The sequence below is a fragment of the Podarcis liolepis genome, assembly GCF_965112155.1.
Source record: "Podarcis liolepis genome assembly, chromosome: 2".
NCBI lineage: Eukaryota > Metazoa > Chordata > Lepidosauria > Squamata > Lacertidae > Podarcis > Podarcis liolepis.
Genome location: NC_139555.1, coordinates 126156020 through 126180570, shown reverse-complemented (window position 1 = coordinate 126180570; position 24551 = coordinate 126156020). Strand labels below are relative to the sequence as shown.

Genomic DNA, 24551 nt, shown 5'->3' with positions numbered 1-24551 from the left:
AAGATTTTTATGTTGATGTTTCAGCATTTTAAAATCTCCCCGGGACACGGGGAGATTTTAAAATGCTGGGGGTCGGCAGCGCTTCGCTCCCGACCCCCAGCATTTTAAAACGCTGTTCCGAAGTGGGGAGGGGGGCGGGGACACCTGGCCCCGCCGCCCCACTTCGGAAAGCTGTTCCGAAGTGGGGCGGGGGGGCGGGGACACCTGCCCCCGCCGCCCCACTTCGGAAAGCTGTTCCGAAGTGGGGAGGGGGGGCGGGGACACCTGGCCCCGCCGCCCCACTTCGGAAAGCTGTTCCGAAGTGGGGAGGGGGGGCGGGGACACCTGGCCCCGCCGCCCCACTTCGGAAAGCTGTTCCGAAGTGGGGAGGGGGGCGGGGACACCTGGCCCCGCCGCCCCACTTCGGAAAGCTGTTCCGAAGTGGGGAGGGGGGGCGGGGACACCTGGCCCCGCCGCCCCACTTCGGAAAGCTGTTCCGAAGTGGGGAGGGGGGCGGGGACACCTGGCCCCGCCGCCCCACTTCGGAAAGCTGTTCCGAAGTGGGGAGGGGGGGCGGGGACACCTGGCCCCGCCGCCCCACTTCGGAAAGCTGTTCCGAAGTGGGGAGGGGGGGCGGGGACACCTGGCCCCGCCGCCCCACTTCGGAAAGCTGTTCCGAAGTGGGGAGGGGGGGCGGGGACACCTGGCCCCGCCGCCCCACTTCGGAAAGCTGTTCCGAAGTGGGGCGGGGGGGGGACACCTGGCCCCGCCGCCCCACTTCGGAAAGCTGTTCCGAAGTGGGGAGGGGGGGCGGGGCACCTGCCCCAGCCGCCCCACTTCGGAAAGCTGTTCCTAAGTGGGGCGGGGGGCGGGAACACCTTCTGAAGGCGGGCAGGGGGCGAAAGTCTTTGTCCCCCCTGCCTGCCTTCCCAGGGGCTTTTAAATCGCCCCGGACAGCGGAGAAGTCCTCCGCTGTCCGGGGCGATTTTAAAATGCCGCCCGCCAGCATTTTAAGATAGCCCTGCACAGCGGAGAAGTCCTCCGCTGTCCCAGGGTTTTTTAAAATGCTGGGGGTGGGAAGAAAAGCCCTTGTCCCCCCCCCCAGCCTTCAGAAGAGGTCCGGGGACAGTCTGGCCTGAAGGTGGTTTCCCTAGGAACGCATTAATTGATTTTCAATGCATTCCTATGGGAAACCGTGCATCGCAAGACGAAAAAACCGCAAGACGAAGAGAATTGTGGAACGAATTAATTTCGTCTTGCGAGGCACCACTGTATATACGTATATTATTTAAACTATACAAATAATTGTAATAAATCAGCACGGCCCCTGCGTCTTATTACTGCCTCCCTGTTACCTAGCCCAGTCTTCAGCAGACATGGATTATGCCTTTCCTGTTCTTCTGGCCTTTTTGAGGAGCCAGGAAGAGTCTCCGTAAGACCCTCAACTTAACTCTATTGAAATGATACAATAACAAAAGTACTGTAAATAAGGAAAGAATAAGTGTGGAGCTGCCACCCTGCTGTGGAGGGAAACATCCATCCATCATCTCGCACACAAATAGGAAGCCCCCCGCTCCCGCCCCCATTTCCACTCTCCGCTGTGGGGAGAGAGGCGACTTGGGGGGAGGAGGGGGCCATTTCCCGACGGAGCCCCAAGAGCAGGAGGCCAAAGGCAGCGCCATCTCTTCCTGTCTCCATCCCAACACAGGCAGGGGCTGCTCTGCCAACGTAGCTCTAGAGGCGCGCGCCTGCGACAAGGAACCCGAAGTGTCTATAGGTCGGAAGTTTCCAGGGGGGGGGGCAAAGTGGAAAGGGGGAGGTTTCCCGAAGGGGAGGAGGGGTGTGGGTTGACTAGTTCCCCTCACCCCCCCCTACTCCGCTTTCTATTGCGGGGAAGGAACCCGGAACAGCGAGCAAGGGAGGCGGAGGTCCAGAGAGGCCAAAGAGGTAAAGAGGCTGCGTGGGAAAGGGGGCGATTTAGGGGGGAGAGGGAAAGACAGAGACCCCTCCTGCAAACAGAGCCATAGCTATGGGGGTGGGCTAGCCGGGGGGGGGGTTGGCTTTTTGCACCAGGTGGCGCCTCCAGCAGGGCGCCGTTGAGGATGTCTTTGTGGGGATGCAAATGTCCCCAATCGGGTCTTTGACTCGGGGGAAATCCAGCCTAGTTTCCCCCCTGCCCGCAAAAAAGCCCCCCTCCTGGGCCTCATAAGGAGGGGCTCCGATCCCCGCAATCGTGCTGCGAAGGGGGGGCCCAACACCTGCAGGGATTGCGTGGCAGGATCTCCTTACGGCCCCTCCCCCCCACCCATGTTTCTTTTCCCTGGGGGTCCAGGAGGTGCTCAAGGCCCCCGATCCATGCAATCCAGCTGCCCTCTGCTTTGCAGCGCCCTCCCCTCCACACGCGTCTCTTTCCCCCGGGGGCTCAAGCGAGGCTGAACTGCCCTGCACCCCCCGGGCTCTCTTGCCTGAACTGAAACGTGATGCCCATCAAGGGGGTCCCCACGAAGCCCCCCCGTCCCCAAGCAGCCCTGGATTTGAACCCAGGACCCAAACACGACGCCCCCCGCCCTCTGCCGTTTCCCCCTGGCAGGAATCCCTGCGCCTTGAGGGAGAGATGGAGGCCACGAAAGGGTTAAAGGAAGTGAAATAGGCCTGGATAGAGACCCCCCCTCTCCCCCCCCCATCTCCGTCTTGGGAGGCCCCTCCGGATGGAGAGGTTGGCGCGCCCGGGAGAGATGCGGCGCAGAGGGCGAGGGGTGAGCGGTGCCAAGGGGCTTTCTGGGCGCAGGGGAGACTGTGGGACGGAGGGAGGAGGGCAGAGGAAGATGGGGGGCTGAGGGAGGAATGGCAGCATCCCTGGGGGATAGAAGGCCAGCCGAGCAGAGAGGGAGGGAGGAAGACTCTTCCTTTTGGAGAGATGTCTCCATCCTTGGGCGCTGGAGGAGGAATCTCCGGTGGTGGGTCTGCCTTGGCTTCTCCCTCCTGCCCAGGAATCTGCCACTCCTTCAAGTCGACCAGAGAGAGAGAGAGTTGTCCCTGATGGTGGGGTTCTTTCCACTGATTCCCCCACCTTTCCCCCCATGGAAGCTCAATCCTCTCCCCACTGGTCCTCTCAAGCTACTGCATTGATGGCTGTGGGCTGCATTATACCAAGTCAAACCGTTGGTCCACCTTGGAGAGCAGAAGAGAGAAAAAGCTGGAAGGTCCTAGGAGGGAGGAGGGAGGAGAAGGCCTTCTCCAAAGCGGCTCTTTGCTTCTGGAAGCCCCGCCCAGGAAGTAGCCAGATACCTCTTCCTCTCTCTCAGGCTCCCTTTCTTAAGTATTTCTTCTTCTTTTTAAAATAAATTTTTATTAAGTTTTCCATCATAATAACACAAACCACAAAGCAAAATGATACACAAAAACAAACAAACAAAAAAGGGGGGAGGAAAGGAAAGGGAGAACAATAAACAAATATAAAAAAATTCCTTCCAGTAGCACCTTAAAGACCAACTAAGTTAGTTCTTGGTATGAGCTTTCGTGTGCATGCACACTTCTTCAGATACCATGCATGCACACGAAAGCTCATACCAAGAACTAACTTAGTTGGTCTTTAAGGTGCTACTGGAAGGAATTTTTTTATTTTGACTATGGCAGACCAACACGGCTACCTATCTGTAACAATAAACAAATATACAATAAAAACAAACGTAATTCTTCCCAAATCCAACTTTTTAAACATCTTAATTGACTTCCTCAAGTCCCTCCCTTCTGAGTTTCCTTGTAATTTAACAGTAACAGCTTTCCAATATCCTTATTAGACTAAAACAATTTCCAATTATAGTCATCTTATTCACTTTTCTTAACATTCTAAATCCTATTTATTTAATTATAACTTAACTTATCCTAGGCCTATTTGTTTCTTTCAAGTAATTTCTAATTTTTTATACAATACAATAACAATATTTGTTCAAATTGTCCTTAAATTTCCTCCAGTCCTCTTGAAACTCCTCTTCTTTCTGGTCGTGGATTCTTCCAGTCAGGTCAGCTAGCTCCAAAAAGTCCATCATCTTCATCTGCCAAATCTTCCACTGTTGGTAGTTCTTGTGTTTTCCAATTTTTAGCAAGTAATATTCGAGCGTTTGTTGTGGCATACAGAAATAATTTAACATCTTTCTTGGGCAATTCTAAACCTGTTATTCCAAGGAGAAAGGCCTCTGGTTTCTTAATAAATGTATATTTCAACATTTTTTTTCAGTTCGTTATATATCTTCTCCCAGAAGTCTTTCACCTTGGGACAAGTCCACCACATATGGAAAAAAGTACCTTCTTTTTCTTTACATTTCCAACAAAGGTTATCACTTTTGTGATAAATCTTTGCTAGTTTTACAGGGGTCAAGTACCATCTATACATCATCTTCATAATGTTTTCCTTTAACATCGTACATGCAGCAAACTTAACCCCTTTCCTCCATAGCCTCTCCCAGTCCTCCATCATTATGTTATGTCCCACATCCCTTGCCCTATCAATCATAACCGATTTAACTTGTTCATCCTTTGTATGCCACTCCAACAACAAACTGTACATTTTAGACATATTCTTATCATTAGTATCTAACAACTCTGTTTCCAATTTGGTTTTTTCTGTTGCAAAACCATTTCTCTTATCCATCTTATATAATTCGTTAATTTGATAATATTGCAACCAATTCACTTTATCTTTAATTTGTTCAAAAGGTTTTAATTTAAAGCCTTCCTGATTCTCTAACAACAAATCTGAATACCTCCACCATTTGTTTTCCATATTTAACTTTTTTGGGGCCTGTGCTTCCATTGGTGAAATCCATTTTGGTGTTTTTCTTACTAAGAATCTAGTCCATACATTGTATAATGCCTTTCTAGTTACATGATTCTTAAAACCACTGTGGGCCTTTACCTTGTCATACCATAGATACGCATTCCATCCAAAACGATTACCCAATCCCTCCAAGTCTAACACATCGTCATTCTCTAATTGAATCCAATCCTTGATCCAGCAGAATGCGGCAGCTTCAAAGTATATCTTCAAATCTGGTAGGGAAAAGCCCCCTCTTTCTTTTATTTTTTTTTATAATAATTTTTTATTTGCTTTTTTCCAGGGTAAAAATACATCATCAATGACACAACAAAAGCGATTTTACAGAAAAGAAAGAAAGTATAGAAAGAAAAAAGAAGTTCACTTTTTCACATCAATTTTCATAATCAACCAGACTTCCCCACGTCCTCCATCCCCTGCTTTCTTTACAAAAAAAATATATATAAAAATAAACAGCAAATTAATACCTTATTTCAAATGTTTTTGTGTTTTCATTTAGTTATATAATCCACAATTTATGCATTTCTAAATCTTTAACTTAATTTCCATCATTTACCAATTTCAATACTGAAGCATGTTTTTCCAGGGCACTTAGCAAATTCTCAACATTCATATAACTTATAATGTTTTTGTAAATAGTCCTTAAATCTTTTCCAGTCCTCTTCCACTGCATCTTCTCCCAGATCTCGGATTCTGCCTGTCATTTCGGCTAATTCCATGTAGTCGATCAGCTGCGAATGCCATTCTTCCAGCGTGGGTAACTCCTGTGCCTTCCAGTATTTGGCTATAAGGATTCTTGCTGCTGTGGTTGCATATAAAAAGAAAGTTCTATCTTTTTTTAACACTCTCTGGCCCACAATGCCCAGGAGGAAGGCCTCTGGTTTCTTGTGAAAGGTGTATTTAAACACCTTTTTCAACTCATTATAAATCATTTCCCAAAAAGCCTTCACCCTCGGGCATGTCCACCAGAGGTGAAAAAAAGTTCCTTCAGCCTCCTTGCATTTCCAACATTTATTATCAGACAAATGATATATCTTTGCGAGTTTGACTGGGGTCATGTACCACCTGTATACCATTTTCATAATGTTTTCCTTTAAGGCACTACATGCCGTGAATTTCATACCGGTGGTCCACAACCTTTCCCAGTCTTCAGACATAATGTTGTACCCAATGTCTTGTGCCCATTTTATCATAGCTGATTTGACTATCTCATCTTGAGTATTCCACTTAAGCAGCAAGTTATACATTCTTGAAAGCACTTTCGTCTTGGGTTCAAGTAATTCTGTCTCTAATTTTGATTTTTCCACCTGGAAACCAATTTTTTTGTCTTTTTTAAAAGTCTCTAAAATTTGGGCATAATGGAACCAGTCTCGCACCTTTCCTTTCAATTTTTCAAAACTCTGCAACCTCCAAGTATCACCATCTCTTTCAATTATCTCACAATATTTCAACCAGCCACTCTCCATATTACGTAATTTTATGGCCTTAGCCTCCGTCGGTGATAACCACCTCGGGGTCTTACTTTCAAATAAGTCCTTGTATTTAGTCCAGACAATAAATAGAGCTTTCCTGACAATATGGTTTTTAAACAATTTATGAGACTTTGCCTTGTCGTACCACAGATATGCATGCCACCCATAGGCATTACTATGCCCTTCCAGATCTAGGACATCAGTGTTTTCTAACAGAAACCAATCTTTCATCCAGCAGAGAGATGCAGCTTCATAATACAGTCTTAAGTCCGGCAGGGCAAACCCCCCTCTTTCCTTTGCATCTGTTAAAATCTTAAATTTTATTCGGGGCTTTTTGCCCTGCCAGACAAACTTCGTGATATCTCTCTGCCACTTTCCAAAACATTCCACTCTGTCCACGATCTGAAGGGTTTGAAACAAAAACAACATTCTTGGCAATACATTCATCTTTACTGCTGCAATTCTTCCCGACAAGGAGAGTTTCAATCTTGACCAGATTTCTAGATCCTTTTTAATTTCCGACCAGCATTTTTCATAATTATCCTTAAATAAATTCAAATTTCTCCCAGTCAGATTAACCCCCAGGTATTTCACTTTTGTAACCACATTTAATTCTGTTTCCTTCTGGAACCCATCTATTTCTGAAGATGTCAAGTTTTTTGCCAAAACCTTAGTTTTTTGTTTGTTCAACTTGAATCCCGCCACCCGACCAAACTCAGAAATTAGTTCTAAAGCTCTTTTTGTACTGGTTTCTGGCTCCTGTAGTGTCAAAACCAAATCGTCTGCAAAGGCCTTAAGTTTGTATTGCTTTTCTCCGACCTGTATTCCTTCCACCAGCTGATCCCTCCTAATCAAGTTCAGCAACACCTCCAGGACAGAGATAAATAGCAAGGGTGATAGGGGGCACCCCTGTCGTGTCCCTTTTTCAATTTTAAACTCCTCTGTCACCACACCATTTACTATCAATTTAGCCTTTTGTTCTGAATAGATTGCTTCGATACCATTTTGAAACGCCCCTCCCACTCCCATCCCTTCCAAATTTTTCTTCATAAATTTCCAAGATATATTGTCAAAGGCCTTCTCCGCGTCTATAAAAATCAGAACTGCTTTCGTATTCATATTTGTCTGTAGTAACTCCAAAACATCAATAATATTCCTGGTATTATCAGACAAATGCCTGCCAGGGAGAAAGCCTGCTTGGTCCTTATGAATTACTTCATTCAAAACTTTTTTCAGTCTGTTTGCTAAGATATCGGCAAAAATTTTGTAATCCACATTTAGGAGTGAGATGGGGCGATAATTTTTAAGTTGAGTCTTTTCAGATTCCAATTTTGGTATCAGAGTGATGAATGCTTCTTTCCACGATTCAGGTGCCCCCTTCCCTTCCATAATCTGATTGCATACCTCCATTAATGGCTGTGTCAAATATTCCATCAGTGTCTTATAATATTTGGAGGTAAGCCCATCCGGGCCTGGGGATTTGCCTATTTGCATATTCTGAATGGCTCTTTCAATTTCCTGTTGTGTTATTCTATAGTTCAGGGCTGTTTGTTTGTCTTGTGTTAACTTTTGCAGGCCATGTCTTTTTAAGAAATTCTTTATTTCCATCTCTGCTTGTGGTCCTTGGGTGTACAACTTTTTAAAGTATCTCTGGAAACACTTTCTAATTTCTTCTGGTTTCTGAATACATTCTCCTTCAACCTCCAGATTGGTAACAAAGTTCAATTTTTGTCTCTTCTTCAGCTGCCATGCCAGCAGCTTCCCACATTTATTCGCCGATTCAAATGATCTTTGTTTCATCTGTTTAATTTTCCATTCAATTTCTTGGTTTATCAATTTTGTGTATTGTACTTGGTAAAGTTTTATTTCTCTTAAAACTTCTTTTGATTTTGGAGCCCCCTCTTTCTTTTATATCTGTAAGTAATTTATATTTAATTCTAGGTTTTTCCCCCTGCCAGATAAATTTAGACAATGCCTTCTGCCATTCTTTAAAACATTTAACATTATCAATGATTGGTAAAACTTGAAATAAAAACAGCATCTTCGGCAATACATTCATCTTAACCACCGATATTCGGCCAATCAATGAAAGTTTTAGGTTTGACCATATCTCAAGATCTCTCTTGATTTCATTCCATAATTTTTCATAGTTATCTTTATAAAGATTCAAACTCTTTACCGATAAGTTCACACCCAAATATTTAACTTTTTCATAGAAACAAGGCCTGTCCTTTCAAAAAGGTTTTTTCTTTCCTCATTATCTAAGTTTTTCCCCCTAAAACTTTGGTTTTTAATTAAATCCTGCTACCTGCCCAAACTCTTGAATCAGCTCCAGTGCTTTTACTGCACTGGTTTCTGGATCTTGTAAAGTTAAAACCAAGTCATCAGCAAAGGCTTTTAATTTATATTGCTTGGATCCTACTACAATGCCTTTAACCTCCTCCTCTTTCCTCAACATGTTTAACAAAACCTCCAGAACAGAAATAAATAGCAGAGGGGAAAGTGGGCACCCTTGCCTGGTTCCTTTCTCAATTCTGATTTCCTCTGAGACCACATTATTAACTATGATTTTTGGTTTTTGTTCAAAATAGATCGCATTGATACCATTTAAAAATTCCTGGCCAACCTCAATTCTTTCTATGTTTTTCATCATAAATAACCAAGAAACATTATCAAAGGCCTTTTCAGCATCAGTAAACATTAACATTGCTTTACAATTTCTTTTCACTTCCAACCTTTCTATTATATCAATTATATTTCTAATGTTATCTTTCATATGTCTCCCAGGCAGAAATCCTGCCTGGTTCTTATGTATATAATTAGATAGAACCTTTTTTAATCTATTGGCCAAAATGTTTGTGAAGATTTTATAGTCCACATTAAGTAATGAACTTGGTCTATAATTTTTTACATCAGATCTATCTTGGTCTATTTTTGGAATCAGAGTGATAAATGCATCTTTCCAGGTTTCGGGAGCTTTGTCCCCTCTTAAAATCTTATTACACACATCTGCCAATGGTTGAATTAGCCAATCTTTCAATATTTTATAATATTTTTGCAGAAAGACCATCCGGTCCCGGGGCTTTGCCTAACTGCATCTTATTTATTGCCATCTCAACCTGTCTTGTGATCATGCCATTTAGTAGGAACCTTTTATCCTCGGGAATTTTCTGCATTTCATTCACCGCAAGAAATTGCTCAATTTTATCCTTATCTTCTTTACCTTTTTTATACAGCTGTTTAAGGTATTTCTGAAAACATTTACTTATATCTGCAGGGTTTTCCATAGATTTTCCATCAGATACAATGTTTGTAATAGTACTTTGCTTCTGTCTCTTTTTTAATTGCCAAGCCAACAATTTTCCACATTTATTCGCAGATTCAAAATTTTCCTGTTTCATCATTTTAATTTTCCATTCTATTTCCTGGTTAATAATTTGAGAAAATTGAATCGGCAATGCTTTTAATTTCTTTTGGAATCTGTTGACTCTTTGGAATTAATCTTAAACTCTTTGTCTTTTATTTGAGACAGAATTTTCTCTTTTTTCTCATTCTGTATCTTTTTCCTTATCGAATTCTGTTGTATGAGGGAACCTCTCATTACTGCCTTACTTGCATCCCAAATGACTCTTGTTTCAACCTCTGTGTTCATATTTAGTTCAAAATAATCTTTAAGAGTCTTTTGGGCCTTACTAATCATCTGTTCATTCCTCAACAACTCATCATTCATCCTCCATCTAAAGGAACCCTGCAGGTATAATTTCATCTGCAAAACCACTGCATTATGATCTGAGCAAGTCTTAGGGCAAATTTCTGTTTTAGTAACCTTAGGAACCAAATCTCTGGATATCCATAAATAGTCGATTCGGAGAGAAAGGTTGATTTGAATTTGATAAAAAAGTGAAATCTCTCTCCATTGGATTTCGTAGCCTCCATATATCCCACAAATCGTATTTATCAATCATATCAAAGAAAATCTTTGGTAGTCTGCCGGAACTTGGATTTTTCTGACCCCGTGTTTTATCCATTAATGCTGATGCTACTCCATTCAGGTCTCCCATTAAAATCAGTTTGTAATCCATGAGTTTTAAGTCCAGATTCTTTAAAAATTCCACTTTGCCATCATTTGGTGCATAAATTCCCAGAAAAAGAAATTTATCGCCTTGTGCCGTAATTTCAACTGCAGTGTACCTCCCTTCCTCATCTTTAAACAACAATTTGGGGTTCCATTTTTCTTTAAAAGATAATCCTTTCCACTGCATGGTTAATCGGTGGTGCTGATGATGTATATATACCAATCCAGGAATGTGGGAGAAGGATGCTATAGAAAGGCTTTCAGGGTTTATATATAAGTATATCCTGAAGGCATTTCTATTACTTTTATTTATTGTAGGCAATGTCAGAGTGAGATACAATCTATCAGCATCCAAAGATCCATAATCCGTCCCAGTCTGGGGCATTTCCATGATAGACAATACCTGTGGCTGGAAGCTCTACACTCAGCGCTGTGCATCTGCAGGCCTGGAATTGCCAGTATTACAGGAGCTTGCCAAAATTAGAGACTGTATGTGAGTGAGTGTGTGTTGGATGATCGTTTACAGCAACCATGTAATTTTCTCCATCCGTAACTTTTTAAGAGCCGATATTGCGGTAGGAATTCCAAAATAACTATGCAAAACCTACAAAGAGACTCTCAGGATAATGGAGATTGCGAGTATTCCTGCTCCACAGTCCACATCCTCAGCCAGCAGCCCACAAATGCTGAGATCATAATACTTTTATAAGCTCTTAACGGGACACCAGCTACTTTGTTAGACTTTCTTCAACACATGAATATTTTTGAATACTTTTCCAGTGACGTAAATAGCACTTCCGTTTTACTTATTCCGCACAGGAGAGACACTGATCTGCAAGTCTGAGCTCAACTCCTTCTTTGAAACAGAAAAATACAGAGACTTTGAGAGGTATGTCGTTCCTCTTGCCTGGGAGACTGTATCTTTGTAGGTCTCGTTTAATTTTGTCCTGCTGTATTAGGATCAGGGCCCACCTCGTCCATCATCCTCTTCTCACAAGGGCCAACAACTGTCTTCCCTCTCAGGACTCCCAGCCCCTGGGATTCAGATGAATAATTCCTCCGTAGGGGGAGGGGGACTAATAGCTGGGAACTGAAGGAGTGCTACTGAAATGGTGGGTGGTTCTGAGAAGGTGGACACAATGGAGCAGCCTCAGGAAGTAAATGGTGCAGGATTAGGGAATGTGTGTAGTTGCTTGGAGTGTATCAGAAGATGTTACACATTATGGAGGAAGGAGGAAACAATACAGATATTTAGCTTTTTTAGAAGATGGAGAAAGTGTGTCCCTCCAGATGTTGTTCCAGTAGAACTCCCATCATCCCTGGACATTGGCCATCCTTGCTTGGGCTGACGGTACTTTGAGTCCAACCACATCTGGAGGGCCAGAGGTGCCCACCGCAGCATAGAGGATTCCTCTAGAGGCTCAGACTCACTTGGGAGGTCCAGGTGGGTGTGAGACATGTTTTCAGGGATTATGATTAATACCTATACTCCAAATCCAAGGTGCCCACACTAAATGAAGGTCTGGATGATACCCTTAATGAGGTCTGGCTTATATTCCAGAAGATGGCCAACCAGAGGATAGATCTGAAGGTTCTGAACTGAGTTACAATCGAGATTCTGAGTTACAATTCAGGCTGAAAAATGGAGTCAGGGATCCTTTTTTAAAAAAAGTTTTTTATTTATACAACAAGAAAACACACACACACACACAAATACCATATTACACACAAATTACAAAAATAACCATATACACATAATTTTCTTAGCAAACAATAAAACATCTAATGGTCTTAACACTAAAGACCCAACCTCCCGTCTATTCCATATTTCAAATTCATATTACTTTTTGCCAGTACACACTTTTATCATAATTAAACTTATTCTCAATAAATCTAATTTCTTATATCTACCTTGCAAGCATTACTGAAGTTCCTCGAATGCTGCAACAGAATTTAAACTACTGTATTTATTTTTCAGATAATCTTTGAAAACCTCCCATTTTGAAACAAATTCCTGTTTTGATTTATTCTTTATTTTTTTCTGATAAACCATCTAATTCGGCATATTCTGTCAGCTTTTGGATCCAATCTTGTATAGAGGGGATTTCATTACTCTTCCATTTTGCTGCAATCAAAACTCTTGCTACCACCGTTGCATATAAAAAGATACCCTTTCTCTTTTGTGGAATAGCCAAATCTGTTATTCCCAGGAGGTAGGCCTCTGGTTTTTTATTGAAAGAGATCTTTAGCATTTCTTGCAGTTCTACATGGATACTCTCCCAGAATACCTGTATTTTCCTACATGTCCACCACATATGGTAGAATGTTCCTGATTCACCGCATCTCCAACAATTACTTGACACATTTTTATACATTTTTGAAAGTTTCCATGGTGTTAGATAACATTGATGTTGCATTTTTTGAAAGTTCTCTCTAATCGTGTAACAATTTGTGAATTTCCAATTGATCTTCCATAATTTTTCCCATTGGGCCATGGTTATTGAATGGCCAAAATCCTGGGACCACCTCACCATTGCCACTGTTACCTCCTCCTCCTTGACTGTCCAGTCAAGAAGGAGTTGATAAGTTTTGGAAAGAGTTTTTCTTTTAGAATTTACAAGATCAGATTCGAATCGGGAAATTTCTGTTGAGAACCCCTTTTGTTTGTCAGATTTAAATTTTTCAAATAACTGATGGTATTGGAACCAGTCTGAGATGTGTTCTCTTATTTCCTCAAAGTTTTTAAATTTTATTTGGTTATCTTCATTTTTTAGAAGTGTTTTATATGTTGGCCAGCTTTCCTGAGTATTTTTCCGTTTTACTGCTACGGCTTCTATTGCAGAAGCAGCAAGATTCAACTTTGGACTCTATTGTGATGTTGCAAATTCAGAGAAGGGAGAATACCCTAAGATTCAGAGGAAGAACAGAGGACGCAGAGGAAATAATTGAGAAAAAAATCTCAAAAGAGCTAGCAGCTTGGTTAGACCTAGAAGAAGCAGAAGTAACACAAAAAATAGAAAAAGCATTTAGAGTCAAATCTAATGCAGCAAAAGCAAATAACTGGCCGGCTGACTGTTTGGTCTCTTTTAACTCTATGGATTTCAGAAATAGAATTTTACAAGCTAGCAACAAGAAGAAATTCAAGTCGGAAGGAAATGATATTATTGTCCACAAGATTATTCCAAATCAATTGATAAAAAAGAGAGAATCTTACAAACCTCTAGCCGAGGCACTAAAGGCAAAGGCAGTGGACTATACGTGGGAGTACCCTGAAGGCATCTCCCTTTTCTTTAAAGTGCTTGTTGGCATTAAATGCGGACAAGTTCTGGAGAAAGTACCGGAAAGAGCTCGGAGGGAAAAGGCAATTGTTGGGAGAATCAGAGGAAATTGAATAAGCAGTTGAGAGTTAGGAGACAGAGCTAAGAAGGGAATTTATTAAACGTATACTGAGACCTTGAATGTGTAAATTTATTTATTTATTATTTTTTATTAATCCGTTCACGTATCATAAGAAATAAAGTATGGATTATAAATTTATTACTTGGAACGTAAAGGGTTTAAATGAAAAATCAAAAAGGAACAAGGTGGAACATATTCTGGTAAAGCAAAAATATGATCTAATCTGTCTGTAAGAAACCCATGCAGCGGAAAAACATAAAAGAGTATTCATAAAAAAAAGATTGGGGCTTGAGTTTATTGCATCAAGTAAAGAAAAAAAGAGAGGGGTGGTAATCTATGTAAAACCTCAGCTGGAGCCAAAACTGCTTTACAATGATGAAAAAGGTCAAACAGTGATTATAGAAGTTAAGATCAATAATGAAAAAGTGATAGTTATTGGAGTTTATGCACCAAATGAGACAGAATGGAAGATAAAATGGTTGCAACATAGAAATTTTGAGTTTGCAAATAAACCTGGCAAACTTCTGGCCTGGCAATTAGAGAAGAAAAAGGAAGATAGAATTATCAATAAAATTAAAATTAAAGACAAATGGATTCAAGAACCGAAGGAAATTAGTAAAACTTTTGCTAGTTATTTCGGAAAACTATATAACGAAGGTCCAGAGACTCTAGAAAAAATAATTGATTATTTGGGCAGAAATAAACTACCAATAATACTGAAATCTTGAATTCACCAATAACAGCTATGGAGGTGCAACAAGCTATACAGAGATCAAAATTAGGAAAGACACTGGGCCCAGATGGTCTCCCAGCTAATTACTATAAAAAGTTAGAACAAGCATTATTTCTTCCCATGAAAGACCTAATGAATAATCTGGCAACTGGAAAGCTACCGAAAACCTGGAAGGACAGCTTTATTACTCTTATCCACAAACAGGGAACAGATGCCTCAAACATGGCCAATTACAGACCCATTGCACTGCTAAATAACGATTACAAGATATTTGCAGACATTCTTGCAAATAGATTAAAAATGGTGCTGAAAGCGATAATTCATAAAGATCAAACTGGATTTCTTCCCGGACGATTTATGCAATCCAACATGAGATGTGTGATTAATGTATTAGAATATTTGGATATTAAAATTGATAAACCAGCAGCTATTATGTTGCTGGACGCTGAAAAAGCTTTTGAGGTGTCCTGGAAATTTATGAAAAAATTAATGGAAGAAATCGGACTGGGAGAAAATATTTGTAAAGGAATGTCTCAGGATGTGAGACGTCATACAGAACTGTTTAACCCTGTAATTTCTGGTTCTCCTCACAAGAAACGGCAGCCTTGCCATACGTCTGGGTGGACGTTTTGCCGAACTTGTGAAAATCCTCCTCAATTCCTGGGGGGGGGGGGGACAGACCTATGGCAGCCCTACCTTCTCAACCTTCTTGATATGGTCCAAAGGGAAGCAGAGCAATATTTTTGGCCCCAGCTTGGCCACAGAAGTTACCGGAGGAGGCGTACAAGGACTCCATCCAACATCTTGCAATGTATTAGGACCGATAGAAGCTCCATATAAAGCACTCAGGAGTCCAGCTGTATTTCGTTTCCTGCTTGGCAGGGGGTTGGACTCAATGGCCCTTGTGGTCTGTTCCAACTCTATGATTCTTTGATTCAAGGAGGGCTTTATTCCAGCTGCAGTCCTGCAGCATCATAAAGTACCATAAATCAGCCTTCCTACATACAGGGGAGAAGCCAGTGTGGAGAAGTCAAGCATACCTCTGTATACTAGCTGGCTATAGACAGGCAGGGCCCCATCTCTTGGGATGCTGACTCACCACATGAAACTGAGTCAGCATTTCCACTTAGCTTAGTGTTCACTCCTTGATACCCACAACACTCCAACACAATCATCTTAAGGACTCCACTCCCGATTTGTGTAACGTTTACTTCTTAGCCTCTTCTTTTCCTGAAGATATTCACGCAAGGCAGCAGAGGTTTAGGATCAGAGTTTTCCTTCTGCTGCTTGGCCTCCCTTCCCAGGTTGATGAGCCCCTCACTTCCCTCTACGGCACTTGCAGAAACCACCTGCTTGACCATTGGAGACACTATTGGTCTCGTCTGCTCATTGTGCCAGAGCCTGTCATCGCATGCAGTGAAAGTCCCCGACTCATCAAGGGATTGAGTCCCATCAATTATCCTCAACTGGTTTAGATGGCCTGCTGAAGCTTTTCCTGGGTTGTGTCTGCTGTTGCATGCTGACAGCGTCTAGGACCCACAGGTGAGAGCTGAGTACAGGTTGGGGATTAATGGTGGACCAATCACCCCAGAAGAAGCCCTATATGTCCCCCACGAGAGGTACTATCCCAGCCCCAACACCCCATGACATAATACTATTAATCTATTTGATAGATCAGAAATAAATTTGTGTCTCCAGCAATAAAACTAACAGCTTCATGCCATGAATGAATCAATGCTAATTATCCAAGGCTGAAGTTTCCATTAAGTGCAGTTATATATTGATGTTTAATATCAAGCTTCTTCAGTGTGACACAGATTCCGCTTTGAAATAGAGGAGGTACGTCCAGGAGTGATGCAAATGGAGAAAGGACAGTGAGAGAGGGCTAGGCAGAGAATTTACACTAGGATAGCCCTGTGTCAGAAAACGGGCACGAGATCTGGTGGCACATCATAATTATAAATACTAATTGGGATGACTGCCAATTGAACTTGATGTGTATCATCTTCCTTTCTTCTCTCCCTTGAAACACCAACAGGATTTTGTCTCCCTGCACTCTGAAGCAGACAATGGAGAAGACAGGCAAGAGTTCTGGGGGGCCATCTGTAAATTCAAAAGGAATAACGAAGAAACCATTTGAATGTATAGAGTGTGGAAAGAGCTTCAATCGAAGTGAAACCCTTACAATACATCATCGAACTCACACAGGGGAGAAACCATTTAAATGTATGCAGTGTGGGAAAACCTTCAGTCAAAGCGGACACTTAAGACTACATCAACGAACTCACACAGGTGAGAAACCATTTGAATGTATAGAGTGTGGAAAGAGCTTCAGTCAAAGCGGACACTTAAGACTACATCAGCGAACTCACACAGGGGAGAAACCATTCAGATGCATGGAGTGTGGAAAGAGCTTCAGTGATAGTTGGAAACTTCGACTACATCATCGAACTCACACAGGGGAGAAACCATTTAAATGTATAGAGTGTGGAAAGAGCTTCTCTAATAGTGGGAAACTTCAACGACATCATCTAACTCACACAGGGGAGAAACCATTCAGATGCATGGAGTGTGGAAAGAGCTTCTCTAATAGTGGGAAACTTCGACGACATACTCTAACTCACTCAGGTGAGAAACCATTTGAATGTATAGAGTGTGGAAAGAGCTTCAGTCAAAGGGGAAACCTTAGAATACATCAGCGAACTCACACAGGGGAGAAACCATTCAGATGCATGGAGTGTGGAAAGAGCTTCAGTGATAGTGGGAAACTTCGACTACACCATCAAACTCACACAGGGGAGAAACCATTTAAATGTATAGAGTGTGGAAAGAGCTTCAGTCAAAGTGGACACTATAGACTACATCAACGAACTCACACAGTGGAGAAAGCATTTAAATGTATAGAGTGTGGAAAGAGCTTCAGTCAAAGTGAGAAACTTCAACAACATCATCAAACTCATACAGGGGAAAAACCATTTGAATGTATAGAGTGTGGAAAGAGCTTCGCTCATAGTGGGAAACTTCGACTACATCAACGAACTCACACAGGGGAGAAACCATTCAAATGTATAGAGTGTGGAAAGAGCTTCAGTCTAAGTGAAACCCTTAGAAAACATCAGCGAACTCACACAGGGGAAAAACCATTTAAATGTATAGAGTGTGGAAAGGGCTTCAGTCAAAGTGGACAATATAGACAACATCAACGAACTCACACAGGAGAAAAACCATTTAAATGTACAGAGTGTGGAAAGAGCTTCAGTCTAAGTGAAACCCTTAGAAAACATCAGCGAACTCACACAGGGGAAAAACCATTTAATTGTATGCAGTGTGGGAAAACCTTCAGTCAAAGGGGACACTTAAGAGAACATCAACGAACTCACACAAGTGAAAAACCATTTGAATGCATAGAGTGTGGAAAGAGCTTCAGTCAAAGTGGACACTGTAAACGACATCAACGAACACACATGGGAAAAACCATTTGAATGTATAGAGTGTGGAAGGAGCTTCAGTTGAAGTGAAAACTCTTTGCTATTTGCTGTTTAGTAGCGCTGCAGAGAGCTTGCTGGGGAGACCATGCATTTAAAAGGGACTCAAAAATAACTTAAACAAGGTTTTAATAACAAAAACAAAAACTCCTTGTACGCTAAATACATCAACAACAAACCAGACCCAACCACCGACCCATCCCCCAGGGTAATGAGGGAGCTGGTTGCTGCTCATTATATACTATACCCAAATGCTGACACAGCTTGATTAACACACCTCAGCAGCACCTGCTATGTTTCACAGCTGTAAGACTGGGTCTCGTTATTTGCCCTGGCTCTGACCCTTAAAGACATACAGAACTTGTGAAACAATAATGAACCTTCACATTTTAAAGTGACCATTCAACATTTCTCCTGCGGTTCATTATTGTGGAACAAAAACATAAAGCATATTTTCTACATGTCTTTCATGTGTAACCTTTGGAAGAGCTTTAGTAAAAATGTCTGCCATTTGAATGTCACCTGGAACATACTGAAATACAATCATTTCATCAGCAATTAGTTTCTTTACAAACTGTAAACGTAACCTTAAGACTCTAGTGCGCTGCATATTGGTCTCTGAACACAGGATAGCGAGTCCACTCTGGGAATCAAGGTAAACGTTTACTGGTAGTGTTACTTGCATCTGTAGGTCAGCAAATACTTGCAGATACCATTCTATATCACGAGTGGCCTGAACGCATGCACATAATTCATTCTCTGTTGTGGAGAGACAAATAATAGTTTGTGTCTGGGACCTCCATTCAAATGGACAACCGTTATAACAAAACACCATACCAGACACACCCCTGCAACTATTTTGTTCCACTGCATGAGATGCATCGCAGAAAATTTCAAAACCTTTGTCAATACTTGTAAACTGCAACCTATAATGTTTGGTATGTTTAAGGTACATTACCACTCTCTTAAGAGCAGAGAAACATTGCGTAGTGGGCTTTTCCACAAATTTTGCCAGAAAGTGAAAAGCATAAGTTATATCTGGTCTTGAGATTCTTTGAATGAAATTTAGCTTGCCTATAGCAGAATGATACAAAGTTTGGTTAGGAAATGGCTTATCTTCACCTGTAAAGGGGAAACCACACACCATAGGCATTTCCTTCCCATTTACATTTTCTAAACATAGCATTTCAACATGATCATCAATTTTTGCAGTTTGATGAACCAGGAAAGATCCATTTTTGCCCTTCTCAATTTGCATTCTCAATTTTTAGCTATGCCTAATTCCACCACTTGAGCCAGACATCCTGGAGACCCTGAGCCAGACATCCTGTAGAGTGAAGTCAAATGGGCCTTAGAAAGCACTGCAAATAACAAGGCCAATGGAAGTGATGCTATTCCAGCTGAACTATTAATAACAACAACAACAACAACAACAACAACAACAACAATTTATTATTTATACCCTGCCCATCTGGCTGGGTTTCCCCAGCCACTCTGGGCGGCTTCCAACTGAATATTAAAAACAGTAAAGCATCAAACATTAAAAACTTCCCTAAAGAGGGCTGCCCTCAGATGACTTTTAAAAGTAAAATAGTTGTTTATTGCTTTGACATCTGCTGGGAGGGCGTTCCACAGGGCAGGCGCCACTACCGAGAAGGCTCTCTGCCTGGTTCCCTGTAACCTTGCAATGAGGGAACCGCCAGAAGGCCCTCGGTGCTGGATCTCAGTGTCTGGACTGAACGATGGGGGTGGAGACGCTCCTTCAGGTATACTGGACCGAGGCCGTTTAGGGCTTTAAAGGTCAGCACCAACACTTTTAATTGTGCTCGGAAACGTGCTGGGAGCCAATGCAGATCTCTCAGAACTGGTGTTATCTGGTCCCGGCGGCCACTCCCAGTCACCAGTCTAGCTGCCGCATTCTGGATTAATTGCAGTTTCTGGGTCACCTTCAAAGGTAGCCCCACGTAGAGCGTGTTGCGGTAGTCTTAGCGGGAGATAACTAGAGCATGCACCACTCTGGCAAGACAGTCCGCGGGCAGGTAGGGTCTTAGCCTGCGTACCAGGTGGAGCTGGTAGACAGCTGCCCTGGACACAGAATTAACCTGCGCTTCTACGGACAGCTGTGAGTCCAAAATGACTCCCAGGCTGCGCACCTGGTCCTTCAGGGGCACAGTTACCCCATTCAGGACCAAGGAATCCCCCACACCCGCCTGCCCCGTCCCCCAAAAACAGTACTTCTGTCTTGTCAGGATTCAACCTCAATCTGTTAGCCGCCATCCATCCTCCAACAGCCTTCAGACACTCACACAGGACCTTCACCGCCTTCACTGGTTCTGATTTAAAGGAGAGGTAATTTTAAAAGATGATGCTGTTAAGGTGCTACACTCAATATGCCAGCAAGTTTGGAAAACTCAGCAGTGGCCTGAGGATTGGAGAACACTCTACATCCCAATCCCAAAGAAGGGCAGTGCCAAAGAATGCTCCAACTACCGCACAATTGCACTCATTTCACACGCGAGCAAGGTTATGCTTAAAATTCTACAAGGCAGGCTTAAGCAGTATGTGGACCGAGAACTCCCAGAAATGCAAGCTGCATTTAGAAGAGGCAGAGGAACCAGAGACCAAATTGCAAACATGCGCTGGATTATGGAGAAAGCTAGAGAGCTCCAGAAAGACATCTAATTCTGCTTCATTGAATATGCAAAAGCCTTTGTTTTTTTTAATTTCTTTTTATTGAATTTCACTTAAATAACCAAAAGAAAAAACAAAACAACAGTTACAGAAAAAAGAAAGGGAAAAAAAGAAAAAATATCCATACATAACACAAAAATAGCATCAATTTCCATTACAGTTCCTTGTCTTACTCCTTAAATCTTTATATCTTTGGATATTTAGATCTTTCCTCTACACACGTATTGACCTCCTTCCCTCCCGATTTCGGGCTTCTTGATAAAAATTCTTTCTTTTTTCTGCAGCTAAGAGTTGTAAATGGTTTGCGCATCATAAGATTTATATCAGACCTGCTGTAGTTTTTAAGTTTCTATAGTTTCCTTCAATATATACCATAAATTTATTCCAATCGCTAATAAACTTTGTATTTTTTTAGTTTCTAATTTTTTTGCGTCATTTTTGCTAATTCAACATATTCAAATAATTTTGTTTGCCAATCTCTGACCATTGGGGTATTTGGACTTTTCCAATTTTGTGCAATTAATATTCTAGCCGCTACTGTCGAATATTGGAATACTGTTTTATCTTCTTTTTTAATTTCATCCCCAATTATTCCTACTAGGAAGGCCTCTGGTCTTTTAGGGAAAGTGTATTTAAATTTTTTTTTAAACTCGTTATTATCTGATCTTATCAGTAAGTCTTCGTAGGTCAATCTTTCTCCTTCCATATTTGCTTTTTTGGTTGTTCAAATGTCAATTGGTGATAACCACCAGGGCGTCTTCCATTCTAAAAGTTTTTAATTTTTCTCCCAAACTTCATATAGTGGCCCTCTAATAATATGACTTGAAAATCATTTATGTACCTTTTCTTTATTTAGCCACAAGTAGGCGTGCCAACCGAACCTATTGTTGAAACCTTCTAGGTCTAAGAGGTCGGTGTTTTCCAAATTAATCCAATCTTTGATCCAACAAAGGCAGGAGGCCTCGAAGTATAATTTCAGATTTGGCACCGAGAATCCCCCTCTTTCTTTTCGATCTGTGAGTAATTTGAATCTAATTCTCGGTCTTTTCCCTTGCCATATAAATTTCGAAAGAGTTTTTTGCCAATCCTTAAACATTGTGGAACCTCTAATCACAGGGATGTTTTGGAACAAGAATAACATTCTTGGGAGTATGTTCATTTTTATTGCCACCATCCTTCCCGGCCACGAAAGTTTCACTCTGTTCCACGTATCTAGAGCTTTTTTAATTTCCTTCCATGTTGTCAAGTAATTATCCTGAATTAAGTTTATATTTTTTGTAGTTAGCCAAATTCCTAGATATTTTATTATTTTAGCCACCTTGATTCCATTCTGTATCTCTTAATTTTTCTCTTTCATCTTTTCCCAGATTTTTAGTCAGCATTTTTGTCTTTGATTTATTCAATTTAAAACCGGATAGTTTGTCATATTCTTCTAATATTTCCAGAGCCTTACTGACGCTTTTTTGCGGCTCTTCTAGGGATAACATCAAATCGTCTGCATACGCTTTTAGTTTGTGTTCTTTCCTTCCTACTTTGATCCCTCGAATCTCTGGTGTTGCTCTTATTTTGTTCGTAATTACCTCTAATACCATAATGAATAAAAGCAGGAATAGAGGGCAACCTTGTCTTGTTCCTTTTTCAATTTTAAATGAATTTGTTAAATTGTTGTTTATAATCAATTTGGCAGATTGATTCGTATAGATTGCTTTTATTCCTTCCATAAATTCACCCTCTAGCCCTGCTTTCTCCATGCTTTTTAGTAGGAACGGCCATGAGACATTGTCGAATGCCTTCTCCGCATCGATAAAAATCAGCGCCGCAGGTACTTCATTCTTACACTCCAAATATTCAATGATATTTATGGTATGCCTTACATTGTCTTTGAGTAACCTATTTGGAAGGAATCCTGCTTGATCCTTATGAATTAGATTTGCTAGACATCTTTTGAGTCTACTTGCCATCCGTATCGGGTTTAGGGATCATCATGATGTAGGCCTCTTTCCATGTTTCTGGTATCCTTCCTCCTCTCAATATATTATTCATAATGTCATATAGCACTGGTGTTAATTGATTTTCTAATACTTTATAATATTTAGCTGACAAGCCATCCGGTCCCGGGGCTTTTCCTAATTTCATCTTTCTTATCGCATCCTGGACCTCTTCTACTTTTATGGGTTTATTTAGTTGGGTTCTTTCTTCCTCTGTTATAGTCTTCCCGCTGCAGTCTTCTAAGTATTTTTCTATTCGGATTATTTCTTCCTCTACCTTTTTATAAAATTTGAGGAAATTTTCCTGTATTTCTTTTGGGTCTTCTATCAATTGCTCCTCCATTTTTATCTTATTTATCACATTTTGTTTTTGCCTTCTTCACAATTGACAAGCTAATAATTTACCTGTTTTGTTAGCTGATTCGAAGTATTTTTGTTTCATTAACTTAATTTTCCATTCAATTTCTTGACTTGTTAGCATTGAATACTGTGTTTGTAATATTTTTGTTATTTGTATATTTTGTTCGTCTTTCGGATTTGCTATTAATTTTTTCTCGCATTCTCTTAACTAACTAAGAATTTCCTTTCTTTTGTTCTCTTACTTTCCTCTTATAGCTATTTTGCTGAATAAAAAAACCTCTTAGGACCGCTTTACTAGCATCCCAGACTACATCTATACTTGTTTCTTTATTAAGATTCAAATTGAAATAATCTTTTAAAGTAGCTTTGGCCTTTTCAATGACTTCTTCATTCTCCAATAAATATTCATTCATTCTCCATCTGAACCCGCTCTGTGATACACCTTTTATTTCCAACATTATCGAATTGTGATCAGAGAGGGTTCTCGGTTGAATTTCACATTTTAGAGTTCTTAATGTAAGTTCTCTTGAGACCCAGATTTGATCAATTCTGCCCCAGCTCTTATGTGGTTTTTTCCTTTCTGTTTGTCTGTCAATTTCTGGTGCCGGCACTCCATTAAAATCTCCCAATAATATCATCTTGTTACACTCTAACTCTAGTAATATTTGTTCCAGTTTCTTAAAAAATTCCAGTTTATTCAGGTTTGGGGCATATATGTTTATCACGTTAAGTTTTTCACCCTGGAAATTAATTTGTACCCCCAAAATCCTACCTTCATCATCTTTACAAATCAATTTGGGTTCCCATTTTTCTTTGACGTATATCGCTACTTGTTTGGACCTTATTTTTATTCTAAAAGTGTTTTCTATCGTATATGCAATCTCCTGCTTTTCTCTCAAGGAGCAGGCGTCTTTTAATTTCGTGGGTGCTGTCACCATCTGCAGTGATCATGGAGCCCAAGAAAGTAAAATCTCTCACTGCCTCCATTTCTCCCCCTTTTATTTGCTAGGTGATGGAACCAGTGGCCATGATCTTCGTCTTTTTGATGTTGAGCTTCAGACTATATTTTGCGCTCTCCTCTTTCACCCTCATTAAAAGGTTCTTTAATTCCTCCTCACTTTCTGCCATCAAGGTTGTGTCATCTGCATATGTGAGGTTGTTGAGATTTCTTCTGGCAATCTTAATTCCAGCCAAATTACATTAAGATAAGAAAATGGCTGCAGGAGAGGAGCATGGCAGCAAGAGAGAGAAAATGGCTGCGCGATTTGGCTCTTTTATGGAGTCAGCCAGGGCCACGCCCATCTCCCAGGGGGAGGATGCTCCAGACCAGTGGAACAGGAATTTACACTGACTGGGGTAACCTCCCCCTGCCTGTGCCCACTCTCAGGAAACAAGGAATGTTGCATTGGACTGTTCCAATGGATTACATCCCACATGAACTACCAGCTACCTCTGGGCATTGAGGATGGAAATCCTCTCCCCACCTTTGCAACTGGACTTAAGGCACAGACAGGAAGCATCCTTTGCACCTAATA

At 41.4% G+C, this 24551-nt stretch overlaps 3 protein-coding genes across 4 annotated transcripts in view; all 3 read left to right on the top strand.

The window, feature by feature from the left end:
* Positions 1-1561: 1561 nt before the first annotated feature.
* The window catches only part of LOC310699310 (uncharacterized protein), a gene marked incomplete at its 3' end in the record, with an annotated part of 67988 nt that continues 44998 nt past the window's right edge, over positions 1562-24551 (top strand). The window contains exons 1-3 of the mRNA XM_083486956.1: positions 1562-1926; positions 11180-11249; positions 16531-17876. Coding sequence (XP_083343082.1) covers positions 16562-17876 — 1315 coding nt within the window. The 5' untranslated portion in view covers positions 1562-1926; positions 11180-11249; positions 16531-16561. The remainder of the gene's footprint in view (positions 1927-11179; positions 11250-16530; positions 17877-24551) is intronic.
* LOC310701580 (uncharacterized protein) overlaps positions 1805-24551 on the top strand; it is a 37290-nt gene continuing 14543 nt past the window's right edge. Inside the window, exon 1 of one of the 2 annotated variants that reach the window (XM_083492704.1) lies at positions 1805-1907. The gene's annotated coding sequence lies outside the window, so the exon portion shown is untranslated. Of the gene's footprint in view, positions 1908-2503; positions 2736-24551 lie in introns of those variants that run through there. The other variant, XM_083492705.1, reaches the window with a different exon arrangement.
* LOC310701328 (uncharacterized protein) overlaps positions 15203-24551 on the top strand; it is a 110286-nt gene continuing 100937 nt past the window's right edge. Inside the window, exon 1 of the mRNA XM_083492070.1 lies at positions 15203-16034. The gene's annotated coding sequence lies outside the window, so the exon portion shown is untranslated. The remainder of the gene's footprint in view (positions 16035-24551) is intronic.